This window comes from Suncus etruscus, chromosome 11 (genome assembly GCF_024139225.1).
Source record: "Suncus etruscus isolate mSunEtr1 chromosome 11, mSunEtr1.pri.cur, whole genome shotgun sequence".
NCBI lineage: Eukaryota > Metazoa > Chordata > Mammalia > Eulipotyphla > Soricidae > Suncus > Suncus etruscus.
This window is the reverse complement of record NC_064858.1, coordinates 29732511-29746167: the sequence shown is the minus strand read 5'-3', so window position 1 is coordinate 29746167 and position 13657 is coordinate 29732511. Positions and strand designations below refer to the sequence as shown.

The 13657-nt window shown below is 35.6% G+C and overlaps 1 protein-coding gene across 1 annotated transcript in view; it reads left to right on the top strand.

Annotated features, from left to right (window-relative positions):
- Positions 1-13657, top strand: part of PIK3C2G (phosphatidylinositol-4-phosphate 3-kinase catalytic subunit type 2 gamma) — a 378850-nt gene that overhangs the window by 338766 nt on the left and 26427 nt on the right. Inside the window, exon 29 of the mRNA XM_049782899.1 lies at positions 6412-6506. Within this exon, the coding sequence (XP_049638856.1) occupies positions 6412-6506 (95 nt within the window). The remainder of the gene's footprint in view (positions 1-6411; positions 6507-13657) is intronic.

The window sequence follows — 13657 nt, the reverse complement described above, 5'->3', positions numbered from 1 at the left end:
TGATGCCGGGTGTGACCCAAAACAAACAAACAAACAAACAAAAAATGTTAATAACTTGGGCCGGAGAGATAGCATGGAGGAAGGGTATTTGCCTTGCATGCAGAAGGACAATGGTTCAAATCCCGGCATCCCATATGGTCCCCCAGCCTGCCAGTGGTGATTTCTGAGTGTAGAGCCAGAGTAACCCCTGAGCGCTGCCGGGTGTGATCCAAAAACCAAAAAATTAAAAAATGTTAATAACTTATAAAGAGTAGAAAGTATGTAGACACAGTCTAATCTTGAAACAAAGTGAGGGGCCAGAGTGGTAGCGCAGCAGTAGGGTTTTTGCCTTGCACGTGACAGACAGACTGAGGTTCTATCCCCGGCATCCCATATGGTTCCCCAAGCCAGGAGCGACTTCTAAATGCATAGCCAAAAGTAACCCCTAAGCGTCACCAGGTGTGGCCCAAAAATGAAAACAAAAACAAAAACAAAAAAAAACAGACCAAAAAAAGTGAAAAATAAATGAAAAACTTCATAAACATTTGTTTGTTCATTTATTTTAGGGTCACACAGGGCAACACTCAGGGGTTACTCCTGGCTCTAAGCTCAGAAATCACTCCTGGCAGTCTTGGGGACCCTATGGGTTGCTGGGATTCGAACCACCTTCCTTCCACATGCACGGCAAATGCCCTACCTCCATGCTATCATTCCAGCCCCAAAATTTCAAAAACTTTTAGTTTGAAAAATTTAAAATAACTCTATTGAACAAACTGAGCGCAAAATTTGAGTGAAATAAAACTGCAAAACTCTTAAAGAATAGCAATGAAATATCAATTCTAAGAATTCATTGTAAAAACATAGTATTAATATTCACAAGAAAATTGGAATATAACCAATGGCAATGATAAAAAGGTACACAAACAAATGTAGATACAGATAATCATCAATTCTATTATTATCAATTATATATATCAATTATCAATTAATAAACTAGAGTCTATCTTCTTAAATCATGGGTCATAACTCCAGAGATTGAACATTTGTATACTTATTTTATATGTGATCACACATACAAATTTCTTAATTAAAAAAGATCATGAATAAACAGTATTCAAGAAGCTTAATTTAAACACAGAAAGATATATAATAAATCCAAAAGTTAAAATCAAACATTAAAATAAATAAACTTCCACTTAATCTATTCAAAGTACAGGGACAAATGTAAAAACACAAATATGAAAAGACAAGCAAAATAATGCAGAAAAAGAGGAAATTGAATAATAGTAGGAGACAACTTTATACAATTCTAAAATGTAAACTTGTAAATCTGTATAAATATATTGTTTTCTAGAAAAACACATTTCAGAAAAACTCACTACAGAATATAAGATTCTGACTACTCACATTGGTTACTATTTTCTTTTATTCATCAAAGAGCATGATTTTTAAAAGCCTGTTACTTTCAAATAATATCAAGGTCAGATGATTTCCAGATGAATTAAATCAATCTATTATAAAATTATTAATTCTATGGCTAGAGTGAAGGTACAGCAAATAAGGTACTTGCCTTGCATGCAGCAGACCAGAGTTTGATCACTGCACCATATATGGTCCCCAATACTTCCCAGGAATGATCTTTGAGTTTAGATCTAGGAGTAAACCCTGAGCACAGTTGAGTGTTACCCAAATAAATAAAATAAATAATTTAATTTTATAGGCAATTGTACCATTATTTAAACATTCCAAAGGAGAAAAACAGTAAGAAAATTTTATATATTATCTTTATGAAGCATCTAAAGAATTTCTGACACATTCAATGGTTGCAAAAGATAAATTACAGCCAGTCTCACTAATAAATATCAAGGGAACATTCTAAAAAAAATATTGAGCAAAATAATCCACTAGCACACTAAAGGAAAATAATACATAATGAACAGAAATATAAGACCTGTCCAATATCTGTAATAGACATGATATATAATGTTACTTTAATAGAGTGAAGAAGAAAAATCATATGGTCATTTTTACAGAACCTGAGCAGGCATGTAATAACATTCAACAAACTTTATTGATAAGACACAAAATAACATAAAAAGAAATGGCCAGGGGCCCGAGCAATGGCACAGTGATAGGGCATTTGCCTTGCCTTCAGCTGACCCAGGATGGACCGAAGTTTGATTCCCCAGCGTCCCATATGGTCCCCCCAGCCAGGAATGATTTCTGAGTGCATAGCCAGGAGTAACCCCTGAGCACAGCGGATGTGGCCCCAAAACAAAAACACAACAAAAAAATGGTCAACATCTAACGATGACAGCACGTGGCATTTGGTTATTTAAGCCCTCATCAGCATGTCAGGGAAGCAGAGAAATAAGTTTTACTAATTATAAAATAAAACACCAGGCTCAAGCTCATCATGGTTACATTATACTGTGCTGAAAGTGCACTCTCAGAGAAAAATCAACAGACACCCAGCATATCTCATCAAAAACTGCAGCATGCCTCTTATCCTATTAGCCCCATTGCCTTTATCCTACTTTATCCTATTCTGGGCCTTTTTTCTTCATCATTTACTATGCTCAAGAGATTGTTAATTTTACTTCCCCATTATGTTACTAGAAAGAGAATTTTATCTAATCTTTTCCAAGGTGCCTTGTCAATGATAAAGGTCAATAAATATGTCTGCAATGACTTTATGAAACATAAAGAGGAGATTCAGAGAATAACTTTGGCAAAGAAAAGACAAGAATACCTTCTAGTCATGTAAGAGTTGTAGGGTTTTTATTTAGGTTCTCAGTCTAATTCCCTCCTTCCCCTGCCTCCTGTGGTGGTGGTGATTAATGTTGCTATGATGACAGGTTTGAAACATCTCTGGCTGTGAGGTTAACACATTAGCTGGGGTGCTTGCTGGGCTGGGATCACACAAGCTTCTCTATGCTGAGATCTGAACTCTCTTAGTTGCGTTGTTTGCACAAGTGGTCACAGAAGTTCACACTCTTCAGTTGAGGTATACATGTAATGGGTGTGGTGTGCATAGGTGGCTCTGTTCATACACACACAGGCATGCTAGGGGAGATACTATTTGACTCTGGAACTCACACATTATTTTCTAGTTATTTGCCCTAGGTGCCACACATTTTTGTAGTACTCACACATAGCTGACTATGGTGCAGCAGGAAGCTGCTTGTTCACTGGGGATCATAGACAAAAGAGCTGTGGGATTGGCATATGACAAGACTAGGAATTTTAACTTATAACACTTTAATTGTAAAGTAACTTCCACGCCAATTACACTAGTTCCCTCCAACCCCATTACCTGGTTTCTTACCTTCTCATTAAAATTCCTTGTTTTTCTTTTTTTTTCTTTTGTATTTGGTTTTGGTACTGGGTCTACACCAAGAAGTCTGCAGGGTTTATTTATGTCTCTGTGTTCAGGCATCTATCTATCTTGTGTCTTGTGATATAAGATGCTGGGAATCAAAGTTGGGTTGGCCATGTGCAAAGCAAGTGCCCCAATCTGCTTAGAAATTGAAGTCTGACCCATTTATAGTCATGTGATCACTCCTGTGCCACAGATGTTGCAGCAGGAAGCAAGAAATCCAGGCAGCCTTTGAGATTCATCTCCTAATTCCCCAAGCAAGGAATCATTTAGATGAGGGTGGGGGAGTAAAGATGGGGATTTAATGGGGCACCCAGGGCTGACTCCTGGCTCTGTACTCAAGGATCACTTGGTAGCCTCAGGAGAATATATTGGATGCCAGGAATTGAATCCAGGTAGGCTGCATGTAAAGCAAATGGCTTTGAAGCCTCATTTCTCAATTCTATTCTTCCCCTAGATGGCCACATCTGAGCATGCTCAACCAAACGAGCTGGCTGTGGTGACTCTCAACAGCTTCCTGGTTCTTCTTACAAAGATTTGAGATGGCACCAATTTTGTTTTCTTTTATGTGACCTATTACTCCTCTAATGGAGCACATCGAGTTTCTACATAATATCTTTTCATTCTTTAATCAAAAATAATGCTCAGTTTGTTTCAAAATAACATCAGTATTTTTAGCACGCTCAGATTTAAAGTTCATCTATGGTTTCTAAATTCTCAAGAGCAATTTGACTCAGTGTAACATCCAGAATTGTTTCCTCGCTTCTTTACTCACATGTTTTGAAGCCATATTTAAAATTATTATATGTATATGTAGCTATTATTCCAATGGCACATATGTCAGTGTGAAGTATTTCAATGTCAACAATCAACACAATTAACAATAAAATAAATCAACTACTGACATAATAGCATTTAAATAATTCTAATGAACATGTAAAGGAATTTGTCAGAAGAAGTATCTTGTGGAGGTTTAATTTTCAAATGACAGAATGGATTATAGATTAAAGTGATCAACCCACAAAGTGCATTCAAGAGAACATTGCTAAATTCCTTGTTATTAAAAAAAATCCCTTAAAACCAAATTCAGTTAGAGAACATACAATCAGAGCTTACCAAGGGAATTACTAGAAAAATTATAAATGATGCTTGATCTTTGGGCTATAAACTATAAAATTTTAATTAAAAAACAAAGCCTTTCATTTTAATAATAGACCGAAATGACTGGAATAAAAAAAATTGAGGTTACTTTTGTTATTAAATAAATGTTTAGTGTGGCATTACAGAGCAACCCCATTGGATATACAAGAGAAATTAAGCCCTGAGGGATACCATAATTGACTAAGAAAATGGAGACAGTAAGATAATAATTGCGATATAAATATTAAGTGATAAGGGCTATGCTAGGGGAGTTCAGAAGGAGGTGACCATAGAAACTATTTTGCATTTTAATTAGGCTTTGTCAAAAGGTACAAGCTTAATAGCAAAAACATGGTTGAAGAAATCATTTCAAATAAAATAAATATGAGCAACAACTTGAAGTAAATTGAGTGTGCATGTAATGAACACACAGACTGCCATATACAATAATCTTCAAAAGAGAACAATCAGACATATGCAATAAGCAGTTATATCAGTTTGAGGACTTTGGATTTTTTTATAAGCATTTAAAACTATGAATAGTACACTGACTATAGGGTAATTTTATGAAAATTCCAGTAAATTATTATTTTTAAGTAATATATTTATTTAAGCACCATGATTACTAACATGTTTGTAGTTGGGTTTCAGTCATAAAAAGAACACCCCCCCAGTGCAACACTACCACCACCAATGCCCCCATCTCCCTCCTCCCTCACCCCCTGCCTGTATTTGAGACAGGCACTCTACTTCTCTCACTCATTAACACTGTCATGATAGTTGTTAGTGTAGTTATTTCTCTAACTGCACTCACCACTCTTTGTGGTAAGCTTCATATAGCGATGGAAGGAATGGTTCACAATAAGATTATAATTTTAATGGCTGGAAATTCATTTGAGTTATGGGGGAAGGAGAATGAATGTATTAGTATTTCAGATAAAATATTTCATTGTGCTTGAACCTAATTCAGTAGAACTTAGGAAGGAAATATTTAGTATAAAGAAATGATTACTGCGTGCAGATATTTTTTGATTTTGTGGTAGAAATAGGTGTGAAAATGGTGAATTCTATCGCCTATGCTGAAGTATGTTAGTCTTACCTCCATTTTGCTGAAGTTAATTAACATGATCTTAATAACTTTGCTATGAAAAATGGTGCTTGGCCTTCAGTACAGTCTTAAGAACTTCAAAAGCCCACATTTACAATCTGCGTACTCTCTAATACTTTAAGAAATAGCACTGTCGGGGCCGAGAAGGTGGCGCTAAAGGTAAGCTGTCTGCCTTGCAAGGGCGGACTGCGGTTTGATCCCCCGGCGTCCCATATGGTCCCCCCAAGCCAGGGGCGATTTCTGGGCGCATAGCCAGGAGTAATCCCTGACAGTCAAACGGGTGTGGCCCAAAAACCAAAAAAAAAAAAAAAAAAGAAATTACACTGAAGTTTAAGGTGAAAACTATTATTTATCAGGATATTGAAGGGCCAGAACAATAATACAACTTGTACACTTGTCTTGTATGTGGCTGACTAGTTTGACTCCTGATATAACATATGATACCTCATGCACAGCCAGGAGTGACTGATATAACATATGATACCTCATGCAGAGCCAAGAGTAAAGCCCTTTGCATCCCTAGGTATGGCCCAAATACCAAAACCAAAGTGCTGTGTTTCCAAGTTTAATGATGTCAATCTAAAGAATGTGCAAAATATGGTTCAGGAAAATGAAACACAAATCCCCCCAACCGTGCCCTCTTGTCTGCATATTACTGTTTTTAGCATGATCTTAAGAATGCTCTTTTACATATCATTTGCAATAAACTTTGATCTACCTTTTTTTTTTCAATTTCTCAATAATTGCTTCATCCTGTGATGTGCCATTTTCAATTTAGCTCACTGAAATTTTCTTCTTTTATCAGGTGAGGAGTTTCCTGACAAGAAACCCAAAGTGCAGTTAGTCATATCACACGAGGATTCGAAGCTGACCATACTAGTGAAGCACATGAAAAATATAGTAAGTCCATTTGCTCTCATAAGAAATATATCAACCTCTAATTAGAAACCCTTGTCTCATCTGGTTACTTATCATCAGTATAGTGAAAGGATTACTTCTGAACACCAGGCCAAAAATGAGGAGTAAAGAACACATTGCAATGCTCTGCTTCTGTATGACTGTGATCCTTAGGGTAAATGTACTGTAAAAATAAATAGATTCTTTATAACTACACTATAAAATGTCAGAAAGCATCATAAGATGAAAACTGGAACTCACAGAAAATGAAGGGTTAGGAAACAGGGCATAAAAAGGCTTTGAGAAATCAGAAAAACTATACAGGAAAAAAGCTGGATCATAAGAATTTATGTCATCAGACTGAACTTGCTGGAGGACTGACACACCTCTTAGATGTGGGGATTCATGGCTTAGGAAGCCAGGAACTCTGAGAATTTCACCCAGACCCCCAGAATACCCTTAATGTATCCCAGCCACAACCATTATCTCAGTCTGACATAACTTGTCACTTTCATTATTTTTTCCTTTAAAAATACCCCATTTTCTTTCTTTTCTTTTTCCGTTCTCTCAAAACTGATGTTTAGATCCTCTAGAACAGGGGTCTCAAACTCAATTTACCTGGGGGCCGCAGGAGGCAAAGTCGGGGTGAGGCAGGGCCGCATAAGGGATTTCGCTTACCGAATATTCGCAATAAAAAATCGCATTAGTAAGAAAAATATCGCAAAAAAATCGCATTAAACATTTGCATACCCCGAACGAAACTACTCGGGGTATGCGAATGTTTAATGCGATTTTTTTCTTACTAATGAGATTTTTATTGTGATTATTCGGTAAGCGAATAATCGCGAATACTGCGATATTTGAAGGGCGGCCGCGGGCCACAAAATGTTGTACGGAGGGCCGCGAGTTTGAGACCCCTGCTATAGAAGGACTCTGCCCACTTTTGGCCTGTGGCATTTTTACCCCATTCTATTTCTTTTTCTTTCTTTCTTTCTTTCTTTCTTTCTTTCTTTCTTTCTTTCTTTCTTTCTTTCTTTCTTTCTTTCTTTCTTTCTTTCTTTCTTTCTTTCTTTCTTTCTTTCTTTCTTTCCTTCTTCCTTCCTTCCTTCCTTCCTTCCTTCCTTCCTTCCTTCCTTCCTTCCTTCCTTCCTTCCTTCCTTCCTTCCTTCCTTCCTTCCTTTCTTTCTTTCTTTCTTTCTTTCTTTCTTTCTTTCTTTCTTTCTTTCTTTCTTTCTTTCTTTCTTTCTTTCTTTCTTTCTTTTTTCAAACAGAACCACATAACTGGAACCATCTTGCTCTGCCCTCAAATTGAGAGGGAAATAACAGAGGGTACCAAGTCCAAACAACTGTATGATCACTAAAGAGTAATAAAAATGATCAGACTTTAACACCAAATCCAAAGCCTACGACAATAAAATTGATACCCAATCTACAACAAGCTAGATACAGAGGGGATCACTTATACTAGCAGCCTGTGATGGGGTGAAGGGGGGATGAAGGAAGGGGTGTATCAGATGCATGCCGGGAACGGGTGGGGGGACGGAGGTCATCTTCAGTGGTGAGAATTCCCCTGACCCAATGTTAATATGTACTCCACACAAGAGAGAAGAGAGCCACAGGTTCAGTCCTTAACATGTGCTGGTTCTCCCTAAGCACTACTGGGAGCAACCCTGAACACCTACTTGGGAATAGCTTTAAGCACCAGCAGATGTGGCACAAAAAAAAAAATAAAAAACACAAACCATGCCAGAGAAATAGTATAGCAGTTAAGGCACTTGCCTTCACACAACTGACCCAGCTATAATTTCTGGAATCACAGATCATGCCCAAGATCCTGACAGGAATAATATTTAAACACAGAACCAATAATAACCTCTGATCATTGCTACCAAATGAAACCAAAAGAAATTCAGATTTATAAGTGCAAAGTGCCTTGAATATCTATTAAGATTTTGAATGTGATTTAAAATACATGAATAAGTAAACCTCTTTGTATGCCTTACCTTCCAAAGGGTAGATCAGATTAGAAAAAGATGTTGATTCATGAAGTGAGGGTATATTCTCTATTAGAAGATACAGGGAACTGAGTGTGTGTGTATGTGTGTGTGTGTGTGTGTGTGTGTGTGTGTGTGTGTGTGTGTGTGTGTGTGTGTAAAGTGAATGAGAGGGTGACTGTCAGACCCCAGCTTCCCTGAGTCACTCTAGCCCAATCAAGTGACTCCTAAACATAGAAGACTTCCTCAGATCTCAATGTGGAAAATATATTAGCACGATGTTAGTTTTCCTCTTTGTGCAGATTAAACCCTCTCAGAAGATACTTGGAAAGCTTTAAAGAAGCAAATTCTACTTGGTTTGGTGTGTGTTTGCCACACACAGATGTTTACATATATGTTGTGTAAGAAAACAGTTGGCATAATGTACAGAGGATATATCCATTTACAAATTTAGAATTATGCAAATATTATGCAAATATCTCAGGACAAACCGCAACTTTGGTAGTATATGAAAAAATGACATACTAATAAGTGCATTTTCATAGAATTTTTATTCATTAAAATAATTATTTTTAGTGACTTTTAATAAGGTCTTACAGGTAAATAGCAGTTATTTAAGAAACTCAAACAAGAAAATGAGTATTAAAATAAGCATTACATATAGCTATATATAAGGCACATTATATAAATAGATGTGGTAAATTAATAAAATATTCAGAAATAAATATAACAGAAATATTTGTGTGTGAGATATATGGGTGCTAATAAATATAAAGAACTATGTATTTATTTTGGTAATATCATGGCTCAGACTTTTCAGAACATTCCTGATTAGATTGGTTTCAGATTTGGCATATAAAAAAGCACAGTAAACAGTGATATGATATCATGCCTAATATTTCATCAAAAGAATTATTAACAAAATTAGTCAGTCATTTTATTCACCAGATGAATCTCCAAATGATTTTTGACAGTGTTCCAAAACGCATTTTACACTGAGATGAAATTAGACTACTAATAAGGATATTAAAAATAAACATAATATATATAGGCATAAAAGGAGTGGAGTGAGTGATTGAGCAAGAGTTTAAGATTTGGGATAAGTGGGGCCAGAGCAGTGGCACAATGGTAAGTCATTTGCCTTGCACACGCTAACCTAGGACAGACCTTGGTTCAATCTCCCACAGTCCTTATGATCCCTGAGTGTCACCAGGTGTGGCCCAAAAACAACAACAACAACAACAAAAAAGATTTGGGATAAGGTATGGGTAAAAGATAACTAATGAGTCTACAAAAAATGTAATAAACCATGCAGGGCCAGATATGCCTACACATTGCCAGTGCACTCCCATTAGCACTCCTAGCTCACTTGTTCTGAATGGGTCAGTTTTACTTTCAGCTTTTCTGATTCTACCATTGAGTGGTAGACCCTTCTTTGTTGCCACTTTCAATTTTCTAACCCTACTGAATTTTCTCCACCGTAACCCAAAAATTATGGAATAGAGGACCCAATGAGTACAGAGGACTCAATGATTACTGTTAAGTAAAAGAACATTAAATTACTTAAGAACTAGTCTTTTTCCCACCTTTCAAAAGTAATCACAACGAAGGCATGTCAATTCTTGCACTTTTGACAGCTTCTTGTAAATGACTGCTTCTGCTTTTCTCAATAAAAGGATACCAATATACTATAAATGATAGAAAATTATATCTTCTACATTTTCTTTACTTATTTCAATGTTTAACTGTACTGTTTTTTGATCCTTAATATATATGTATATATATACACATGTATGTATATAATGCTAAGGTAATAAAACTAAAGAAGTTGTGTTTAATTTAATTGTAATATAAAACTTGGTATGCTTCCAGTTTACTAAATTTAAGTTTTATCAAAAATCATTAAATTAAATATTTGGAGCTTTGCTTTAAGGATTCCCTCTTGTGAGATTACATACTAAAACTAAGTTGTTAAAGATTTTCCCTTTCAAAGGGCTAAAACATTTTTTATTGTGGTGAACACAAACCAACAAAATAATGCAGCTATTTAGCAGTGTAGCAAAACATATTCTGTTTTGTTTTTGTTTTGGGGCCACACCAGGCAGAGCTCAGGGGTTACTCTTGGATCTGTGCTCCGAAATCACTCCCAGCAGATCAGGAGACCATATGGGATGCTGCTGGAGATTGAATACTGGTCAGCCGAATTCAAGGCAAATGCTCTATCACTCTGGCCCAATTTTATTTTATATTTGTAGTTCTGTATATATGGCAACTGAACATGCAAAATTATTTCAGATTTGGAAAAATTTAATTTTTGATAGCATTTCTTTTTTAAGCCCACTTTTTTGTGTTTTTGTTGTTGTTGTTGTTGTTGTTGTTGTTGTTTTTGGTCACACCCGGCAGTGCTCAGGGGTTACTCCTGGCTTCATGCTCAGAAATTGCTCCTGGCAGGCACGGGGGACCATATGGGACGCCGGGATTCGAACCGATGACCTTCTGCATGAAAGGCAAACGCCTTACCTCCATGCTATCTCTCCGGCCCTTAAGCCCACTTTTTTTTTTTTTTTTTTTTGGGCCACACCCGGTGGTGCTCAGGGGTTACTCCTGGCTGTCTGCTCAGAAATAGCTCCTGGCAGGCACGGGGGACCATATGGGACACCGGGATTCGAACCAACCACCTTTGGTTCTGGATCGGCTGCTTGCAAGGCAAACACCGCTGTGCTATCTCTCCGGGCCCCTTTAAGCCCACTTTTAAAAAACTCTCCTCTATTGACATTTCCAATTTTTCTCCTTAGATGCCTTTATGGACCAAAACGTTTATATTGTATCTCCTTAACTTATATATTTCCCTGAAAGGTGTCAGTTCTACCTAACTTACTTCTGTCATGTTCAGAATGCAGGCTTTCTAGATGACTCTAAAAGTAATCAGTGAAGAGGTCAAGCCTTAAGTCTGATATATTCGTACCACATAATTTGTCTCTTAAAGATTAACAGGGTCATAAATTATTTTCAGTGAGGAGCAAGTAATTTCAGGGAAGCACAAAATACTTCAAATACAATGCTGCTTATACAAAGATACTAATGGAAGAAAGAAATATATGGAAATTAATGTGAATATAAAAAACTTGGTTCAAACAACACAGAAGAAGCTGACAGGTTAAATATACACACACAGGATTTCTTTTTTTTAATAATCACTTTATTTAGCACCATAATTACAAAATTGTTCATGATTAAGTTTCAGCCATAAAATGTATATTACCCTTCACCATTGCATGTTTTCAATCTCCTATGTCCCCTGTTTCCCATCCACCTCTGCCCACCACCCACAAACTCCCATCTGTCTCTGGGACAGGAATTTTACTTCTCTCTCTTGTTCCTTTTTGACACTGTGCTTTGTACTATAGTTAATGAGGGGGTACAATGCATATCGCATTATCCCATTTTAGCACCCAGTTCTTGTCCAGAGTGATCAGTTCCAACTATCATTGACATAGTAAACCCTTCCTGCTCTAATTGCACTTAACTGATCTTTGTGGCAAGCTTCTACCAGAGACTAGTCCTCCTGCCCCTGATCTGTATTTTCTTTGGATATTATTACCATACTACCTTTTATTATCCTTTTATTTATTTATATTTTATTTATGTTTATATTTATTTATTTATATTTATGATATTTATATTATTACCATACTACCTTTTATTTTCCTTATATCCCACAAACAAGTGAGATTATTTTATAACTCTCCTTCACCCTCTAATTTATTTAATTCAGCATAATACTCCTCATATCCATCCATGTATAAACAAATTTCATGACTTCACAGTTTCTTTAGCCACTCATATGTTCTTGGGCACTTGTGTTGTTTCTAGATTCTGGCTATTGTAAATAGTACTGTAAGAAAAACAGAATGCAGAGGGCTTTTCTGCAGGGTGTTTTGGGATTCCTAGCATATAATACTTTCTACAAGCACACCTGAGATTTCTTATGTCATGTTTTATTTAAGTTCTCAGGATTTTAATACATATGTTTGTAATCTGAGAATATTTTAAAATGCACATTCCCTAGGTACAGATTTCAATTGATTTTCTGTGTGTGTTATTATTGTTTTGCAATGCTGGAGATGGAAACCAGAGCCAGCAGTTCAAAAAGAAGTTTTCTAATTCTGAGCTACATGCACCATATGTCGAACGGGTTTCTTTCTTTGACTTTAAACCCTTGGTGCTTTTGTGTGTATTAATTGCCCATAAATCTGAAAGTTTATTTCTGGTTTATGCTTAATTCAAGAATCTGCTTTATTTTAATTTCACACAATTTTAAATATATTATTATTTTAGTAGTATAATTTGCATATTATTGGTTTATATATTACATTAATAATATACTAATAGTAATAATATATTATGATTATAACATAATATAATACAAGGCTATATTATTTTTTAGTTAATTCTATATTCTAGTTGTAATATGTCATATTATATACCAATAACAGTATAATATATTATATTAATGTAATATTATTGTTAGTATAGTATATAAAATAGTATAGTTCAAAGTTAGGACTTGTGATGTTTTTACCTTGTTTTTCAGGGGCTTTATAGTTTCATACAAATTTTACTAGGATGGTCTTTATATCTTGAAGAATGTCATTAGAATTCTGATAGGGAGTACATATAATTTTTAGAATAGTTTGAGTAAGATGTTCATTAGAATAGTTAATTCTTCTAATCCATGATCAGGGAATACTATTTTCTTTCCCAGTGTCTTCTATTATTTTAATAGTGATTTTAGTTTTCAATATATGCCTTTCATTTCCATTATTAATACCAGGTGTTTAATTTAGTGAGGACACAAATGTAAACAAATTTATATTTTTATCTAAGTTATTACATACTATATTCTACAGATTTTTTGTATATTTTGGTGGAGTCTTTAGGGATTCTCTTTATATCACATCATCTGCAAACAATGATAGTTTAACATTTTCTTTTCCAATTGGTATCCATTTAAATTATTTTTCTTACCTAATTTCAGTGACTGGGACTTCCAATGCTATGCTAAATAACATGATTGCCTTGTAACTGATATTAGACAAAAGGTTTTCAAGGTTTTGCCACTGAATATGAAGTTGGCTATAGGTTTGTTATTGTATACAG